The following is a 19,897-nucleotide window of genomic DNA, read 5'->3' as shown; positions in this document are numbered from 1 at the left end:
TTTTTCTTGCTCCGTTTCCTCGACGTTCTAATAACGCGATATCGCAATTCACTCAAATTACCCGCGAAAACTTGTTCTGTAAAGAAAATCTATTCTAAACTCACATTGGATTCGGAATCGTTACATATTTTATTTATAACTGCAATTTTTTATGATGCAAGTTGGTGAAACTTGACGGAACCGACAAGACGAAGAATGTCTGGAATCAAAAACTGTCGTATTGGATAAAGGTATAAAGGGTTGTAACTGAAAATAGTATCGACCAATGTCAAAACGACGATCCAAGAGGAAAGGAAAAGTTTTCGGAAGAAAAAATACTCGTACGAAAGATTCCACACGATTTTTAGTCGTACGGGTTGCATATTCCATCCGTTTCCAAATCCTTGACTTTTAGAATTCTTGCGATCATAGGCATGTTTAAAATATATAATGTACATTGAAAAACGCACAAGAAAAAAAAAATTCTATTCACCTGATTAATATTCAAAGTAAGCTTAATCTTGTCGGATCCAAAATATATATGGCGTTAATCTTTCTTTATTTGCTCAGATTGTTTTGATTTGAATTCAATAAATTTATTCACAAAAATACACAATTGTACTTTTATGTAACTAGTAATCAAGTACGCAAAAGTGAACAATTTAACGGGTAAGAAATTCGAGTCGATGCAAAAGACGTAAATTATTCAAACGGTTAGTTTCAACATGTGACAAATGTATCTCGAGCTCGGAAATGTTAAGAAAAGCGTTTTAAGCACCGTTCCAACTTCGTCCATGGCAATGTATAAGAAATCCATCGCACAACACAAACATTGAAAAGCAACGACGATGTAATTTTCAGGGGCGATTGAGACCGGAGATAAAACAAATTGAAATTAATCGGCGGTTTTATCTTGGGAATATTTTAGCGTAGCATGAGGAAAGCGTTTGGTCTCATTGCAGGACGAAGGAGAGAGAAAGAAAGCAATTGCGCACGTTTTGCGTCAAGTCTGGTATACATGTATACATATACATGTATACATATACATGTATACAAATACACGGACATTATCAAGTACGTAGAGCTACCAAGAAACGCGTTGTAAAATACAGGGCGGACCTCGCGAGCCTTTATCATGCAAAGAAGGTTATCGCATTAGCGACCTCTGTAACAATGGATTCTTGAAACCCCAACTCGGCTACTTCATCGAGTATACGTAGAGGTATAACCGTGGCTTGTTAAAGTAATAACTCTAATTATACAGACCGTTTCGAATACACCTTCTCTCACCTTTTCCAATGGGCGCTAGGTACCATCTACAAGCTCGCGTATATCGTTGCCTCTATCTCTCGGATATATTATATCTTATATCCAGGTAACAGAGACTAAATTGAGTGAGAAAAAATGAGACGAAGGATAAAAGAAATCGAGAAAAGGAAAGAGAGGAAAGGGGGGGGGGGGGGGGGGGAGAGGACGGAAGGTGATAATGATGTGGATCTCGCTCGATTCATCTAGCTACGCTAATTAGGGATTGATATTACATGCGTTGGCCACTAATTGCGGCAGCCCGATCTTCGGATATGCGAGAACAACTTGGCGCGGTTCAATTTTAAGTGGTATAATACAAAAGTTCTCTGGCACATTCTCATTTCGAACAATTATTCGCCGGCTGGACTCACTCGATCATTTTTACATTTTTACAGTGCAATGCAATGTGTGTAAGATGAACGTTACGATTCGTGGGTCAGTTTTCACTAAGGATAATTGCGACGAAATTGTCGGTTTTAAAGTTTTTTTACAAAAATTTATGCAAAGCAAACTACACCGTATAGTTTTCTCAGTTTCTTTGTATTGAACGTCAAGTTTGTTGAGATTGACATAGAACCACCAATTGCGACAGACAGAGATCAATACTGTAGGAAAACATTGATTGAAGAAGTATCGATTGATTTTCCATGAAAATTGCAATCGAATCAGACAAGTCCTTTTCGTTATTTTTGTCAACCGCCGATGTAATCATCGCGTCTTATTTACCATTGATGTATCTTACTGGATTGAACGTATAAATGAACTCATCTTCATTGATTTGCTTTTCCCTTTAACGAGGATCGCGCCGAACTGAGGAAATCATGATTTCGTTTTGTTCAACTGTCTACATATTTGTTATTTTAAAATCTAGCGATTCACGCTTTTTTCGATTTTGAAATTAGATTTCAATGATAAGTTAAGCGAAATCCCGAAAATGCTAAAAATGTTACGTTCAATGTTTGAAGAAAATACGTAACGTCAACTTGGATGAGTAAATTTCAATATCAGAGTAATTTAAATAGCGAAAAAATGTTACTAGATGTAGTAATATCATAGAGATTGGTGAATAAATTTCTGTCGCGGTGTATTTTGAACAAATCCAAAAACGGATAAAAACTTCTTGACTGCTGTAAAAAAAAAACCTACTTTAAACTTCATAAGGGTATATTTTGCTTTCAAGAGTAAATAGTGAACTATTATTCACTACTAGTTTACTTGTGTGAATTTAAAACAAACGTATACACATTTGACAAACCGATAAAAAATCTCCTACTCCAAGATCAAGCAAATTAGAATTACATAAATATACGCTAAACTACAAAGTAACGAAAATGGGGTCAGTAGTGTAAGTATAATATCAAAACGCCTGATCTTCAGAGTTCTACAAATTTTGACATGGTCGATAACTGGCGGTATGTACACCTGGGGACAATGAATCTGAGATGGTTAATTTTTTACACTAGACAGTTATGTTGGCAACACAGAAAAACCTGCAGCGCCACAGTCGGCCGAGCGCGAAACTAACTCAATCTCAATAAACTTAACATAACCAATGACCGTCGAATCTAACCTAAGAATACCGCGGGAATAATGACTTGTTGGATTGACACGTATTTTAAGGTTAGATTCGATGGTCATGGGTTATGTTACGTTTATTGAGATTGAGTTAGTTTCGTGCTCGGCCGACTGTGGCGCTGTAGCTTTCACTGTATTGCCAACGTAACTGCCTAGTGTAAAAAAGTAACCGTCTCAGATTCATTGCCGCCAAATGTGCATGGTAAAATATCAGGTCGCATGAGTAAAGAAGGTTATTTGTTCCCTTGGGGTACATAAATATTTACATTTTTCCGCTTATTAGACAATTTTCGCATCCAACGTTATGCCGAAAACGAAAATTACGATTTATCATTCAGACCATCGCTGCAGTTTGTATTTAGCGAAATCATTATACCCGCGCCATTAGGCTTAAGCTTCTGACTTTCGTACCTACTGTAGTATACTACAAATGAATCCATAATTTGACAAGCCTGACAAATCATTTATCCGCATCGCCAGTACGTGTAATATATCAGACGTTCGGTAGGTTCGTACGCATAATGTACGTACCAACCACTACATGTAGTCACAAGACTGTGCAATCCGGTCTTGAGAAAAGCGAGTCGTAAGGATGGTCCTGGTATTGTGAGGGTAATAAGCATGCGGTAACCCACAAATGATTCTTTTACTGCCGTTCGCAGTTCGCTACTCGATATAATTTATTATTTTATGGTCCTTTTTCAACCCTTTTCCCGCTCCCCCAAAGAATACCTAACAGGGAGTGAGAACCGGGCTGGTTCGACTCGGAACTCCGCCACGCAACCCTAGAAAACGGACTGCCGCACTGCCCGGGAGACAAATGAACTGCGAAACAAAAGACGAACCGACGGTTTTTCGGCATCAGAGGCGTGGCGTGACGGTATTAAGCCACCCTCTTCTTCGAGAATCGTTCTCCTCGTGTTATGTGCCATTGACGCGGTGTAAACTACCGGAGTTTGGTTTGTTGGAATCCAGTCCGACTGTTTGTTTCTACTCATATTGCCGAGCTAAAGTGAACTGCAACTTCGTTCTCGCGTAAAGTTACACTTTGCACTTTGGAATGCGATGTACATACGTTTGGAAACTTGTCACCTGTAAGAGTAATTCTATATCTTCTGAAAAGGTTTGTAACCAAAGATTGAAAAGCACGTGTATGACATATGACTGGAATCGTTTTTCCAAGATGAGCGGATGACATTCCAAAGAATCAAGTCCTCGACCAGGTATAAAAAAATTATCATTACCTTGTCTACACTTTTCAGTAGCTGAGTAATTGCAATGTCGGTCGTTTTTGGGACCTCACTTTTCACTTGTCACAGTGTCACTGTAGCGATGAAAAAATGTCAAGGAGAAACACGAGCTTGATGCACAATGCGCGGTGAAACGTCTCGAATGTTGGTACGGACACTGAACTACTTTAGTTAGGCGCAAAACAAAACTTGACCACGAACTTTAGGCGAACGAAGATGTTGCCGCAACCGCGACGCCGAGGATACTGAACGGGAAATCGATATTCGAATTCAATGTTTACCTATTTCTGTTGAAGTTCACCCGAGCACCTCGTACGTGTTTACGTGTACGAACTTGTGGCGAATTCGAGTTTATAGGGTGCTCAATTAATAGCGAGATGATTCAAGTGGGCAAAAACGGTGTCGTGAAGGAAAAATGTGTGAACGGGCCTACATTTTTTCCAACTTCCGATTGACTGATATTTTGAAAACTGGAGATCTTTAAGGTCGTTGATTGCAATCTGATATTGAGATTGAAAGGTCTGAATGTTGATGGATTTGGATCAAAATTCACAGCCGAGTATTTCTGAGGTCGCTGATCACGAGTCTAAAATCAAAACTTATAAATACAAAATCGCTAACTTTCTAGACTCGCTATTTTCAATTTTTCGGATTTCAACTCAAGACAAGATTAGATCCGCCCTTTTGAACTCTCAAATTTTTATTTCAAATTTGTAATAAACGACTTTGTAAGTTTCCGAATCGCAAATGTTGAGTAAGAGAACTTGTAACACGTCCCAAACGGGTAAACGGTTCTGTTATTTATTCATAATTTGCTGCTCTCATTTTTCGTGCACGAAACCGCTACGTAGTTATTTACAAGAAAAATTCTAATAGGTATTTGGAATATTTAGCTATAGACTGCAAACCAGTCAACAGATTATTGTCCATGTCTTAGATTCTAATTTCTCATTCTATATTCGTTTCAATTTTGATTAGTCCAATTCTAGCGATGATCGCATTCAAGTTGAAACGAAAGAATAACAGAACATTTTATCTCCGAAAACACGAAATACATATCGTATTAAAAAATTTCTTCTCGTTCACGTTGTTCAACATTTTACAACACGTCGATATCGTAATTGCTAATCCTACAGAGTATGAATGTTTTTTAATGAAAGCCACGCAAAGCGACAAGATCTCAGATAAGAAGTTCAGATCAAGTAATTATCTTGACAATGATCTTTCGTTCTGTAACCACTGTAAATTTTTATCCCGTGCTAACTGTGCCAACCTAGGTGTGTCGCTACAATATTATCGGAATGTCGAAGGTCTTGCTAGTATATGATTGTATTCTATCTTCCATGTGAGTCGATCACACGATTACAATCACTCCGAAGAAGTGTATAAACAAACGAGGAGTAAAATCGCGTAACTTACACGATGCCCGGATTTGTTACGGGAACTTTCAAATGCCGGTTTCCACCTATCCTACAAATGAATCAGCAATAAGAAACGAAAAAATAGTTCAAGTCGGAATTTGAGTGTAAGAAAAATTTGATAAAAAATATTCATAGATTTTTCATATATTTGATTGCGACGATTGTATATAAAAAATTATGAGGGTGAGAGTATTGAGAAAAATGTGAGCACAATGTTCCCACAATAACAACTAGAAAGAAAAAAAAACTGAGCCTCCTTAAATTTCCAACCGTGGTTTATTGGTACAGTCCTTGCATAATTATATATTTTCACTTTTTGCTATAATCAGAAAATATATTTCGTTGAAAACTGACATGTGAAAATTAGTTTTGTAGCTCTAAGTATAGAAAATCTGGTAGGTGTTCCCATATATTTTGGATATAGTAACTTGTTGCTGCATTGCCTGTAACTGTTGTGATAATTGGATGACGGTGTGTCAATAAATTGTTTAAAAAAGTGCAATGTAGTTAAACTAAAAGAATAGAATAATGTTTTAATAATCAGAAACTGTAGTGTACGTTTAAAACAACAATCGCATCGAATAGTTACACACGTGGAACATTGTCCAGTAGTTTGCAAAGGCATTAAAATCTTGTTACAACGATACTGGTTATTATTATTATTATTTTTAATATGATTTCCTGATAACTATACAACAAAATGGGAACACCTCTGGCCAATGTGAGTATTTCTAATCTCGCAGAGAGCACATTACGCGTGCAATAACACTCTTTGGCATTACGCTACAGGCATTATCCGAATTTGTTCGTTCGGCACAAAACAGCAATTACATGTGCCTATAATTAAATGATGATCGGTGCGAGGGACGATGCCGTATTATAAGTATGTGTTTAGACGGGAGGCTGTGGACGAAGGAAGTCTACCGAAGGACTCTTTTGCCAGTGTATTAAAATTGACGAAAAAGATTCTGCTCTTCGCGTCTCTTACGAACGAAACCGAGTGCAGATGCAGGACTATAATCAGAGAGACAGTGGTACAAACCGCAGAGGCCTCGGTTTAATATTACTGTCATTTCAAGACGAAATGCGGACGACTGAAGACCCGGTCGAAATTGTTACTCGAAAAATTAAATGGACGAAATCGTCCTGTTATTAGGGACCATTACAAACGATCAGACGGAACCTGGTGCCCGTGCAAGCTCTCTCTGAAGCTTCTCCGTCGCAAGGGGGCGAGCTTTTTCCAACCCCGTATGCCGGTCCCTCGATCATCCTGCTCCTGAAACGCGATCGAAGATGAGCGTAGGGTTTACCCTCGGCTATCAAGTTACACCTCCGACTATCGAGATGACGCGATATGCGATTGAAACTTAACGGTAAGTGACACTTGAATGGAAGGAAAAGTTAATTTGAACTAATAACTCGTCTGCAAAGTCATGGGAAAATTTTAGTATGCTTGAACAACAGCGTGAAGAACAAGATTTACTGTAAACAAATTTTGGGCTGTTCGGTGATTCAACCTTTATCGCAATCTATTACATGCAATTAATGGTTCGTTGCTGTCGATGAAATGTTTTATTTTTTATCTGACTGAAGGTGGTTGATTTGAAATAGCTGGCATATTAATAACAAAATTGACGATCAGATCACAATTTGTTAAGCAGACTGGTTAACAGAAATTGGAACGAAGCTACGAAAATTACCTTAATAATCCAAAAATATATAACATTGGAATGATGAACAAAGATTTTATTTTAAATCGATCAAAAATGGTTGAAAATCGAAACAGATTCGTTCGATTTTACTCTGCGATGGCTGATTTTATTCGCATACTATTTTCTAGAAAGATATAATAAGAGATTTTTTTTCTCACCAACATGGTAAAAAAAGAAAAATATTTTAGTAAATTTATAGAAAATTGTATTTTGAATAAAATGAGCCGTCTTGGAGTGAAATTAACAAGACTCTCCCAGGTTTTCAACCATTTTGAAACCGTTTGAAACAAGGCAGCGATATCTAAACTTTAGCTTGAAATCTCAGTATTTCCAACATTCGTATTTTTAAAGAGATCTTCGTAGCTTTATACGAATATAATAATTTGAAAAATAAACAATATACGGATGGTGTGTCGTAATAAAATTGACAAAAAATATCGAATCTTAACTGATCAACTTCCTCAAAACTTATTTCTCTACAATGACATTTTTTTTTTTTTATGTTATATATAATTACATTCGGCTCATGAACAATTTCGTCGATATTTAAGCAGCTGGCAACCGTATACAGAGTGAATTACTAACGACTGAATGGTTTAATGCGCACGCGCTAAAATTAGAGAAAAAGAGCAGTTCTTTTGTCAAGACAACCAACATTTTTAAGGTTAGATACACGACAGTGACCTGTCATCTGAATTTATGAATGTTGGCCGCCCTGACTAAACAACTGCTATTGCTCTTGTATTTCAGCGCATGCGCATTAAACCATCCAATCGTTAGCAATTCGCTCCGTATAATCACAATAGTTCCGAGAGGTTATTTTTTGTTCCTAAAAGCCAAGAAATTTTCGTTTCGAATTACCAGTGAAAATGGTGCAGCAGCTGCAACGGAAAACCCCGTCAATTACGCATAATGGAAGATGCGTACCTGCCTGTATTCTATAATCTGCAGTGTGTGGGAGAGACTCAATTCCCGTTTCTCTCTTTCTCTCTCAGCCGGCCTCTCGCCGAGTTTCGAGTAATGAATTGTGTTTCATTTCAATTGCTCCGGAACGTGTAATTTCGCTCTCAGCCCGCCTAATTAGGCGGAGACATCTGTAGCCAGGGATTCTCAATCGTAATTGCGATTAATAACAGCGGAGGTTTCGTAATGGTGAAGTAACGAAAATCTCCTTCGAGGACCTTCCTTCTCCCCGATCCGATGCGAGTGTAGGTTCGACTCGATCTCTAGCCGAGGCACGTCCTCGCTCAGGCTCTCTATAATTTCATACTAATCTTCGCCATGCCGACAGGTCATATTATCCGATGTCTATTGTATCATAATCTTTCTATCTAGCCTCAACGACCGCGTCCATACGAGCCGCGCACACCGTCGTGAATATATCGGCGTCGCCTCGCTCCGCGTCTAATTCGACCAATACTCACATCCAGAGACCAGAATCGGTCAGCCGTAATGGTTAAACGCTATTCCACGAGCCGAGATCAGCCTCGAAATCTTCATCCTCAAATTCAATTCGGGTATTCTATAATTTGACACACCGTTAAGTCCGTTCCATCGATGCGCGGTCAAACGGGGAACCGAACAAAGAGCGCAAGTTCCACTTTCGAAACATGGTTTCTATACAACTCTGCATCGCAAGCTCTGCACTTGTGTATAGAGAGACTGTGGAAACCACTTTTCTTGTTTGAAAATTTTGTAACATTACTCGAGACGTGGTAATTATTGGTTTAAATTGTCTCGCAGGAAAAGTGAACCACTGATGAGTTGGTAACGTGATTTGAAACGAGAACATTACTTGAGCTCAGTGAATTTCCTGCAGAATTGACGGATAATGTCGCAGCAAGAAAGTGACCAAGTGTTCGGTTTACGAGAAAATTTACAAAAAGTGTGAAAAGTTACTAGCTACCAAGTCCAATCCCGAATTTTTAAGTTTCACACCTTGATCGCCTTTTTGAGATTCCATCCACGGTGATGTCAACTTTCCAATCAAAAGTATTCGGCAATTTTGTTATACCGCGATTCCGATTATCGTAAGAAATAACAATTCGTTCGGTAAATGCACTTAGATCAATAATTACGAAGAGTCGGGAAGAATCGTGTGGGAAAGATTGAACAACTTTACGTGGAAACGATTCATACGTAGTTCACGATCCCTCGAAGGACTCTTTTGAACAACGATCTTTGGTCGGATGAAAAAAGAAACGGCAGCAAAAACGCCCGAAAATTCATTCAAATTTAGACAAACTGGCTTCCAAGAAAGTTCAAACTGAACGTCAAATTGCCCGATAGAAGCTGCTTCCTCCAAATTGTCGAATCACCATCGAATTCCGGAATTTCAAGGAGGACCGCGCGTACCTCGCTACCGTTTTTGAGATACCAGGTAGGACAGCGGTTCGAGTCGGAGAAATCCTTTATTTAGTCAACAAGGTGGTAGAACCCCGGGGAGCCAAAGATCGAGCGTATTGTCGGAGGAGCCACTCCCTCGAGGACAATTTGCAGGCCCATTAGCGGTCGGCTTCGCATTGAGCTTTCGATAATGCGTCGAGCAAGCTGCGCCGTGACTGCGGCTACTTTGTGCGGTACAACCAGCACAGTTTACGGGACCCAGGGGAGATTTTCCCGGTCAAATTACAATTTCTTCACGATTCGAGCCGCCCTAGGTGCAGTCTGTACCTCCGTCTACGCAAACTGTGAAGCTTCTTCGCTACTTCGTCAAGAAACTCACATTACCCTTCATCGCGCTTTAACTCGTTTGACGGGTAAACATACCAAACAAATTTGATACAGGTACCAATTATACCTCGCTGATCATGAATTTCTATCCTTGAAAACGGCGCAACTCTAAATCGAGTGAATATTTCACTCCAATCAACTCAAATTTAGAGTGATTTGATTCACTCGAAGCGTTTGGGTTGGAAAAACTCACTCTTAAAGAGTGGATAATCAGAAGATCATGCGAGTTGCGCAATTTTCACTCCAAGGAAATTCAGAGTGAACGATGCTTCGATATTATACCAGTCTTTGCCAACAGAGGCAGGAAATTATTCCTCGACATCTTTACAGCGGACAGATAGCTGCACGCGGATAAACGATAGCAATCTTTTCGTCCAAATCGAAGAGCGTGAATTTGTTCGTTCAAAGATTGGTTCACGGACGTCGCTAGACTACGACGGGGGGGTGATCCTCTTTAACCGTAATCATTGGCGACACCTCGACACTTCTCCCGATAGGGTTTTAGACGTAGTTCAGATGTGGTTTGGAAGAGGCGCGGCAACGTACATGTGTATACCTATAATGTACGGCTGGTATAACATGTACAGGCAAGGCTGTCCGGACAAGTTGGAAAGGCGCGAGCCAGCCATCAACGCTTGAGAAGCGACGATCTGGAGATGAGAGGAAAGAGGAGATGAGAGAAGAGTAGAGGGGAGTGGAGGGGAGATCTTCTCCCGATCACGGTTTCTTTCCTGCAGAGATCAACGCCGCGGAGGCTCGTGTTCTCGCGTTACCCTTCTGCAGGATGTCTCCTCCGGTTTGTCCCGGCGGCTTACGCGCCTGGTCGCACCCGAATTCGGGCATATCAAGCACGGACACCTTCCAACGAGATTCCCCGGTCGGCGATACTCGGAGCGATCCCGATCCGGCCTCATACTCGTTCAAATTACAAACGACGTTGCATGTTCGATCGAACTTTGTCGTCGTCCTGATCGCGGACTCCTCTCCTCGTCGTCTAGATTTATACGAATCGACTGGTCTGCGGTCACGGTTTCCACCCTCCGTGTACGCAGACGAACACAGACTCACCGCGTTTATACCGCACTCGTGTGTTTTGTTTAATGTGATAATTTGCCAGTTCGGTTCGGCGGGATCGATTCCCCCGTCCGGTCGCGATATCCATTACCCATCGTTCTTTTCATCATTGTCAATTCGCTCCGTGATATCCCTGAGAAACCTAAACCTGTACGCATGATCACTGAGCGGCTCTGTTACTCGATGCCTATAGAATTTATCTAATTATATAAACAAGAGTGGACAGCATTCGATCGATTCTTTATTCCATATATACCCTCCGGGTACTTACTGCCGACAGATCACGTTTCACACACCGGTATACCTGTCGTACCGTGCTGCACACCTTACATGCTGTTAAATAGTTTTAAATTCCAAAACGTATAACCTACTCAGACATGGAACACCTGCATTCGTCCGCGGAACTCGACCGTAGCCTGTAATTGGCAAAACGGTAACGAAAAAAGTGACTAAAATCATAACGGAAGTATCAAAATATCCAGATAATGTCGGATGCATTAAAGATTTAGTCCTAAGTCGTTATCAATATAAAATCAGGACGAGAGAACACATGTAAAAATTTTCAAATCAACTTTACGTTCGAATGGTACAATTTCATCAATGATATACTCAACTTTTTTCATACTCCAAGACCCAGAAAGTAAGCATACCCATGATGCTGCCATTCTTGACGAACACTGCAGTTTGGAAACACGATGTATTATCAAAATGGAAAGTTTTCAGATACCTCACACGATTCCGTACAACGTTGAACAAGTCCTTGGGAACGATGAAATCGTGCAGTGATAGTCTTTGAAGATGTGACCCCTGAGCCATGGCCGAAATTGCGATGCACAAAAGCAAGTACATTACAACAAGCTGGGATGTAGTTGTAGTGAATAAGTATGAGGAGGTATGTAGTATGTATAAAAAGTATAGAGTGTAATGGAAAAAATTATGGTCGACGAGCAACGAATCGAAGCCTCTTACGGAGTTCCTTAAACGCATCCCAGCGGAAGAGAACTTGCGGACCGCCCACGTTGGCAACCCGATATCCGAGACGCGAGACCCGACCCAAGTGATGATCTTAATGTCTAATTGACCGTACGACGTGGAGTGCGTTGATCTTCGACGATCCGTGGCATCTGAAGCACCTTAGGGTAATCGTCCTGGACGTGGGACACTTCTATACCCCAAAGCTGCATGTGTCGTGTCAATATATCGATCGGTGCATCGGGACCCGCGGACTTTTCTCGCTATCCCTATTTAATAATGCGTGAAATAATAAACATCCCTTCCCACCAAACCTCGCGCACGCGTCCTAACGAATATTCCAAGAACACCGTCGAGATTAACTGGTCGAGAATTCAAGCAGAGGTGAATCACGAGTAGATATGGCCTACTATAAACAAGCTTTCTTCGTGTCTGAAGAAATGGTCTGGTTCTTTGGTAATCTTGAAAGGAATGAGCGGATATTTACGTCATGCTCAACTTGACAATAAACTGCGGATCAGTATTATAGTTGAAACGGTGCTGGATTATGAAATTTTTCTGATATCGATACTTTGCAGAAGCATGTGAATATCCCAAATCCAATTGAGGATGTTCGGGTGAGATATGAACAGGAAAATATAAATTGAAGAGGATTGCTGTAAAACCAGCAAAGTTACCGACAGTGATGTACGGATCATGATCTCAAATAAAAAGCGTGTCGAACTCTCGTTGGCTAATTTCATACTTAAATTATCATGACTATTCCAAGTCCTCGAGTATTTTAATGTCCCTGACAGTAAGATCGATCTTCACGCTGGTATTTTCGTGTGCAGACTGCTCGGTATCTGGTCAAGAGATGTACAAGGTATGCGTAGAGCCGGCGGTGAAATTTTTGCGGTAACGCAAATTTGAGGTACACGGAGGCCGCCGAACAAACCTCGGTCAGCCACAACCTTCGAATCGACGGGATCGGTGCGGTTCTAGTCATCGTCGGGCAAGAGGCAAGAGGCAATCTTATTGAGCAAACAAAAGAGTGCCACGGCGAGAGAAGAAAAAAAGGGAAATAGAAAAAGCGAGAAACGGAGGGGATCAATGAGAAGAAGAAGCAGAAGAAGAAGAAGAAGAAGAAGAAGGAGAAGAAGAAGGAGACGAAGTATCGGGACGGAGGCGGAAGAGAGAAATAAAAATGAAGTTGGAAGAAAAGCGGGAGGCGGAGGAAGCCGGCAACATTGATCGAACCTTTGTCGGTCGTGGCAGAGAGATATTTCAGTAGCAATCATATCAGTAATTCCTCGGCTGATTGTCCATGACCGCAGCAATGCCTGGGCTCACCACGGATGGGTAACCCTCTGAACGAATATTATTCATATACCTTATTTGGCCAATGATACCTTCTAATAGCTAAGTCCTGCCGTGTAACAAGAAAGAGAGAGAAGGAGGGGACGAGCGTGAGCCGCAAAAACGACGGATAAGGATAAGCGATCCAATCAACCGGCTAGCTATAATATCATACGAGATTGCCTGGAATTCGACCGTTGAAGTTTTGCTACCGTATTCCCGTCACTCCTGTACGTGAGCAAGAGATCCATGGCTTCATATTCGCTTCTCGAAATACTCACGCACCTCCGTTTCTGTCTACCAGAGAGTACCTTGTACCTATGCCTGTCGGGAAGCGATGGGTACAGAAGTTTTTTAAAATGATAACGGTACAAACATTAAGTCAAGACTGAAGCGCCTTGAAAATAGACAACATTTCAATTCAGCTTTACAACTTTGCTAATTCACAATTCATTCGAGCAAATTTGACTTTTAGGAAGTTTTTGCAACGAGTGCCAAAAGAAGAGTCTAGTCAGTTCCTCATTCGGTCGTGATTTTGTTTTCTTATCAGAGTATAAGATCTTTGTGAGTATGAAACATGATGGACACCGTATACGTAACACGGAACCGCAGAGTCTCGAAACGTAGGTCAATCCTTTTCATGCACAATCGACTTTGGTGACGTTCAGCCGAAGAGCGTCACCCTCTGTAATGAGCTTATGGATATGCAGGTACCGATCTCCAGGCGCTTGTCACTCGAGGAAGAAATTCTTTCGATCTCAAAACGCGTAACGACGGTAATCCCGGCTCTGAAGTCGGACCATCAATTACTGCAGTCAAATATAAAACTACTTAAAGTCATTAAGTATCAGTGAACTGAAAATGTGATGTCTGAGTAATTATGCGTTGCCTTCACGAGTGGACGGAGATCCATTTGTTCATGCTGAGCTCAAGTCCATTTCTTGTCTCTTACTTACTACTATATCTGCGATTTGAAATTTTTGAGAAAATTTTCCGCCTTGAAGATATTCATGCTTAAATTAATGGAATAACAGTGTGGGTACAACGTGTACCATGATTAGTGCGATGGTTAGCTGAGAAAATGGGAACGAGGAACTTACTCAGCTTAGTCATTTAGTCGACTGGCACTCTTTCATGACTTGGAAATGTTCAGGGTACGGTACCTACTCTCGACACGAAACGTCACATCAGATTAAATCCAGCGATTCGGTCGAGTCTTGGGAGAGGACGGTAGAGATAGATTTTTGTGAAGGATGACGAGGGGGGTGTCCAACCAGGAGGCGTGATACATACGCGACGACGGTTGATATCGAGTGGCGTTATAAAACGGCATGATAAATGCAAGGTAAACGAATATAACACCGAGAACCGCAGCGTCTTCTGTAACAGTTAAGACGACTGGCGGTTTCGTTGGTTTCCTGCGATTGGTGCCTGATGTAGGCGATTCCGATCAACCGGAGATGCTGGCCAACTAGCTCCGCGCGTATGTTCACGCGTTGGACACTGCTGGGTGCTGAGGACATACAACGTGGCCGTGTGTGCTCCGTTGACAAGGCACGGCAACACATGATACATATGGGAACGTAGAGAGTCTGCGGTTTGAAGCCCGTAGCGTGTGCTCGACGGTGTCGAGTGACTTATGTGACCGGAGCTCACGAATCTTTACAAAGCATAAGCGAACTTGCGTAAGCGTTATCTATCAGAGCGAAATGGATCGCATGTACTCTTGGCCGATGGTTACGGTTGATCCGTCGCTTGGCGTTCAACGCTACCTTTCAGGACCGTTCCTCATGAGTGACAAGTTTTTCTTAATATACGATCAGTATGAACATAGTTACGTTGTTTGATGCGAGAGTTAACATAATGACTTTGGCTACCACTCGGATGAGATATGATAAATGGATCATACCGACGATACGGATTGTTAACTTAATGTTCAACGCTTTTGTAGCTCTTTTTTTTCGGAATTCTTTCACATTGAGAGTTTCACCTCGGACATGAAGTTTCAGTGTATTTAATTGTAAGTGCTACTTAATATCTATTGCTAAACGAATATTTCATTGTAACCTTAAATGTTACCTTTATCAATAATAAAAATTATTTATAGTTTTTCTGATGAGTCAAATTTCTGACTTTCATTCATTACGACCTTTGACACCGAGAATTCTACGCATTATTTTGTTCCTCTGATAATGAAATAGAATTTTGAGTGCCAATCACGATCTGATAATGATGAAATATGATCTATGCGCATTATTTGAAAAACGTACCAACACTTTGTGGAATGTCCTGTCAAAATGTTGTAACTACTTGAATTGTTCGGTTATAATCTTCGCACTTCTGATTGACCGTTACCTCGTTTTTCTTTTACAAATTAACATCATTTATCATCGATTACTCGCAATATTTTACTTCCAAGTCTGCTGAGAAGCTAACAGCTTGATTTACAAACTGCAGAAAAATTGCATTACTTCAAAATTTATATGAAAAAATGTCCAACGATATCAAAAGATACGATTACAGTACAATCTGCAGCTCGTCCTTTTAACAGTTACGCTCAAAAGAAACGCAGAACGATGCGGAAGGTTTGAATTCTATCATCATCAACGATCTAAGCAGACGTGAGATTATCCGCAAGCGCCATCGTGAGCGTAATTATCGATAATCATTGTAAATCGATAATCCGATTAATTGTTGGGCTGACAATGAGGATCGATAAGCGATCGGGTTATTACAACCGGTTGCTCCATTGATTTTTATCAACAAATATCAATACACGTAGATCGCGCATGCGCTATGTAGATGCAGCATGCCTTTCCACAAGACGATGTAATCTGATCAATTATTGAGAATAAAGAAGTCAACTGGCACGATCGTAACCTACATGCACGTGTACAACATACCTGCAATTCGGAATGCAACGGTGATATACTGCACATTAATTGAAATAATAATAAAAATGAACGGTGCATTGCCTGCTGCATAAAGGCTGCAAAGGCGATTGAGAGACGTGAGGGGAGGGCAAGTTTTGCGGAGAGGTCTGCAATTCAGATAATTTCCCACAATGGGAATCATCAGGGATCTTGAGCCTCGGCAAATCATTATTGTCATTACCTACCTCGCTGTGGATTGTTATTATCATTATTATTGGTATTGTATAGCATCCGGTTGAAGTGACGTTGGAATAAAGTACTCGCGTATAAGGCATTCCGACGTGATTCGTTATCAAATCCCGTACGGTCATTCGATTGCTCAATTTGGTTGGAGAGAAGAACGAAAATAAACATTGCAAAAGAGGGTGCAGAAAGACAGTCGCTTACGATTGTTTACAAAAGTATATCCAGGCATATGATGAGAATGTGTTTCTCTAAAACGCCATGAACGATACTTGTAATTGAAATTTAAGATCGAACGTGGAGCAGTATCCAAAAAATTGAATGCACACGTGGAAATCAACAAGAAATCTCATTACATTATTCCAAAACCTCATCATGTGATAAACAAAAATCAAATATTATTTTCTGCTAGTATTGATTGACGTGGCTCTAAAAGAATTTGATATTGTGACCTGGTCGGAATGTTTCACAAAATTACATATTTTTCATTACTGTCGGTACATTCGGCAACGACTCATAAATTTTCAAAGAGCAAAAAAAGTTTCGCCCACGTTATTTCCATAAGATACAGAGGATTCAAATTTTCATAGAATGTTTTTTTTTTTTCTTCATCAATTTGAAAACGTTTAAGCTCCCGGGAAGATAAAAATTGTAAAACAACCCTATTAAGGACCACCCCAATCAGAATACAGAGAGAAAAAAAAGCTCGTGAATTTGCTTACAAGTTTAGTTACACAGGTGCAAGTTTCGAACCCGGCGGAACAGTGATGAAAATCCTTGATGAACACGCAACGCGGTGTATAAGAGAGTCCGGAATCGAGGCGCTCCGAATCTTTCGGTAGCGCATCAAGCAGGCACTCGGGAGCGGACGGTTAATGAAGGTAATTAAGTTTTTTATGCACCTCAGGACGCCCTGGCATCGCTTCAATCCCCGGCGATCCTCTCTCGCCTCCCTGCGATCCTTCATCCGGCCTGGAATGATCGATGCCCCGCCACTCCCAGCCGGTGAATGTGTCAGACGCTATTAAGACAATTCCACCAAATAGTCGAACATGCGCCCTGGAAGTCGAGAAGAATAGTGAAAAATTATACCATCCGAGAATTTCTTCCGCCGTTACAAAGTGCAGCTAGTTTCGATTCGTCCTTTGATCGCTTCTTTTAAACACTTTCGATAAGAAATAAAATTGAAAAAGTAAAATATTCACGCCTCGGCACGTGCAAAAAATCGAGGACAATCGATTAAAATAATGCGGTTGCAAATTATCGCTTTTATTGCAGTAAATTACAATTTTTTTTTTTTTTTTTCAATAAAAACAAAACAGAATAATATTTTTTTGCAACATTTGAACGGCAAGTTTAGCAAATTCAACAAATTCTTTTTTTGAGGTTGTGTACTTGGGTTTTTAAAAAGTTTTTGCAACTTTGAAGCTTCGACTTTTTGGAAATCAAAGGTTTTTTTTTCGAAAGACAACATCTCTCGGTACAGAATCCTTAATCTGATGTTTATAACTTTTAGAGGTATGCAATTATATGATATAGCGTTTGCCATTTCGAAGATACAGAATAACTGAAAAATTTTTCAGATTCGTCGACGCAAGAAATTTATAAGAAGATAAAAAATAGATTGAGATTCTCTTGGGTAAAATTATTTCTCAAACGTTTATTATGATTGGCCGATTTTTTTTTTTTTTTGTCATCTTCCGAAAAAACGACCAGATTTTAAACTGTCTCTTCAACGATTATATTAATAGAAGTTCATAATTTTGAAACCAAAAACTCTCGAGCAATATTTTCTTTTATGTTATAAAGTTAAAGTTAAACTGGCTAATTATTATATTCGGCAGACGGTTCGGAAAATATTTTCCAAGTTCTACGCTAAGAAAAAATTTCATTCCTCTTTGCACGTTCCTAAAAATCGCAGACATGCGACCGAACTCTCAAGTTTCTATAAATTGGATTCATTTTAATTTTACGATTTTCCTAAACGTTTGCATTACATAAGAATTGAAAAACAGAGTGGCGAAAATTTTGCACAAATAAAATTTCCCGACTTTTCTCGTGAAAAAAAAATCAGAATTCCTCGATTTTTTCCCACGAAACTTGAGTAACGTTGAACACTTTTGATGACCAAAAGCTCCATAAGTTGCGCACCTCGAGTCTACAAATTTGTATCTAAAAAAACCCACAGTATTGTCTTATTTTGTTTTCTTACAAATAATTCGAAAACGAACAATATAATTTCCGAAAGTTAGCTCAACCGAATTTACGAAGCATAGCTAAAGTTTGAAAACAAAATTTACAAAAAAAAGTACGTTTTTTTTTTTTTTTTTACAATTCCATAGACCTTGCCTCACTTTTCCTCATAGACGAAATTCCCCGACCAATCCCGTATTTTCCCCAGCAAAATCTGTCGCCACCCTAAAAAAGTCGAAACACCGATATAACAGAGCGATTTCTCAGGTAAAATTTTCCCGCGTTCGAGCCACTCTCCAAGCCGCAATTACAAGGCGTAAAATAATTCGCCGTCAGCGGGGTTCGTCATTTCGCATAAACGACGAATGCGTGCGTGCGCGCAGAGAGTAAATGGATTCGAACGCGGCATTCGGTGCAATCTGCAACGTTCTGCGCGGATGCGCCCTGGGAGATACAATGGCTCCTAATGACTGCCGCGCCGCCAAAGATGTTTGTTTGATTTTATTTTATTTCCCCGCAGCGTGAGTACTTTCCTCCCTCCCTCCCCCCCCCCCCCCCCCCCTCACTTGTAGGAATACGCATTAATTGTCAGCAGGAGCTTAGACACTTGGAACGAGTCGCGTCGTCTCCTCGGTCTTCGCCACTCCGGGACTAATGCATCGGGTATATATATATAAACCAGATACCCGCTATAATACGCCACGGGTGTATAAATATATAATATACAAAGGGTACGGTAACAACTATACGCGATTATTAGCCCGGGGATGATCGAGCGGTTCGTCCTTATAATCGAATACCTTGGAAAATGCGGAGGAATAGATAATTGGGACGATTATCTCTTTCCACGCGCGTCACGTGTCTCTGTGTAATTATTTCATAATTAGTACACCGATGGACATTCCGTCATGAGGGTAATTGTTTCGAATACTATTGACACGAATGTGAAACTTTGCATTATAGATCGGTTGGAATTATCGTTGTCTCGAAGTTTACTCCGTCAGCTCGCAACGCTCGCGTCGGAGGAAACTTTTGCTTTTTAAAAAAAAAAGGAGATCAATTTTTAGACGCTTTTTTTTTTTGAAGATTTTCTCCAGGAAACACAACGTTTTGTTGTAGATAAGAAAATTGATAAAATAATTGTTTCAAAATAGAGAATAAAAAAAAGTAATTTCACAAAATATACTTGTAATTACGAAATCTCGATTTTAATTTAGTCAATTTAA

The 19,897-nt window shown here is 40.2% G+C and overlaps 1 protein-coding gene across 1 annotated transcript in view; it reads right to left on the bottom strand.

Annotated features, from left to right (window-relative positions):
- LOC124293909 overlaps positions 1-17,533 on the bottom strand; it is a 153,509-nt gene extending 135,976 nt beyond the window's left edge. The window contains exon 1 of the mRNA XM_046736853.1: positions 17,381-17,533. Coding sequence (XP_046592809.1) covers positions 17,381-17,398 — 18 coding nt within the window. The 5' untranslated portion in view covers positions 17,399-17,533. The remainder of the gene's footprint in view (positions 1-17,380) is intronic.
- Positions 17,534-19,897: the final 2,364 nt, after the last annotated feature.

The sequence above is a fragment of the Neodiprion lecontei genome, chromosome 4, assembly GCF_021901455.1.
Source record: "Neodiprion lecontei isolate iyNeoLeco1 chromosome 4, iyNeoLeco1.1, whole genome shotgun sequence".
Taxonomy (NCBI): domain Eukaryota; kingdom Metazoa; phylum Arthropoda; class Insecta; order Hymenoptera; family Diprionidae; genus Neodiprion; species Neodiprion lecontei.
Note: the sequence above shows the minus strand (reverse complement) of the source record. Positions and strands in the feature narration are given on the sequence as shown.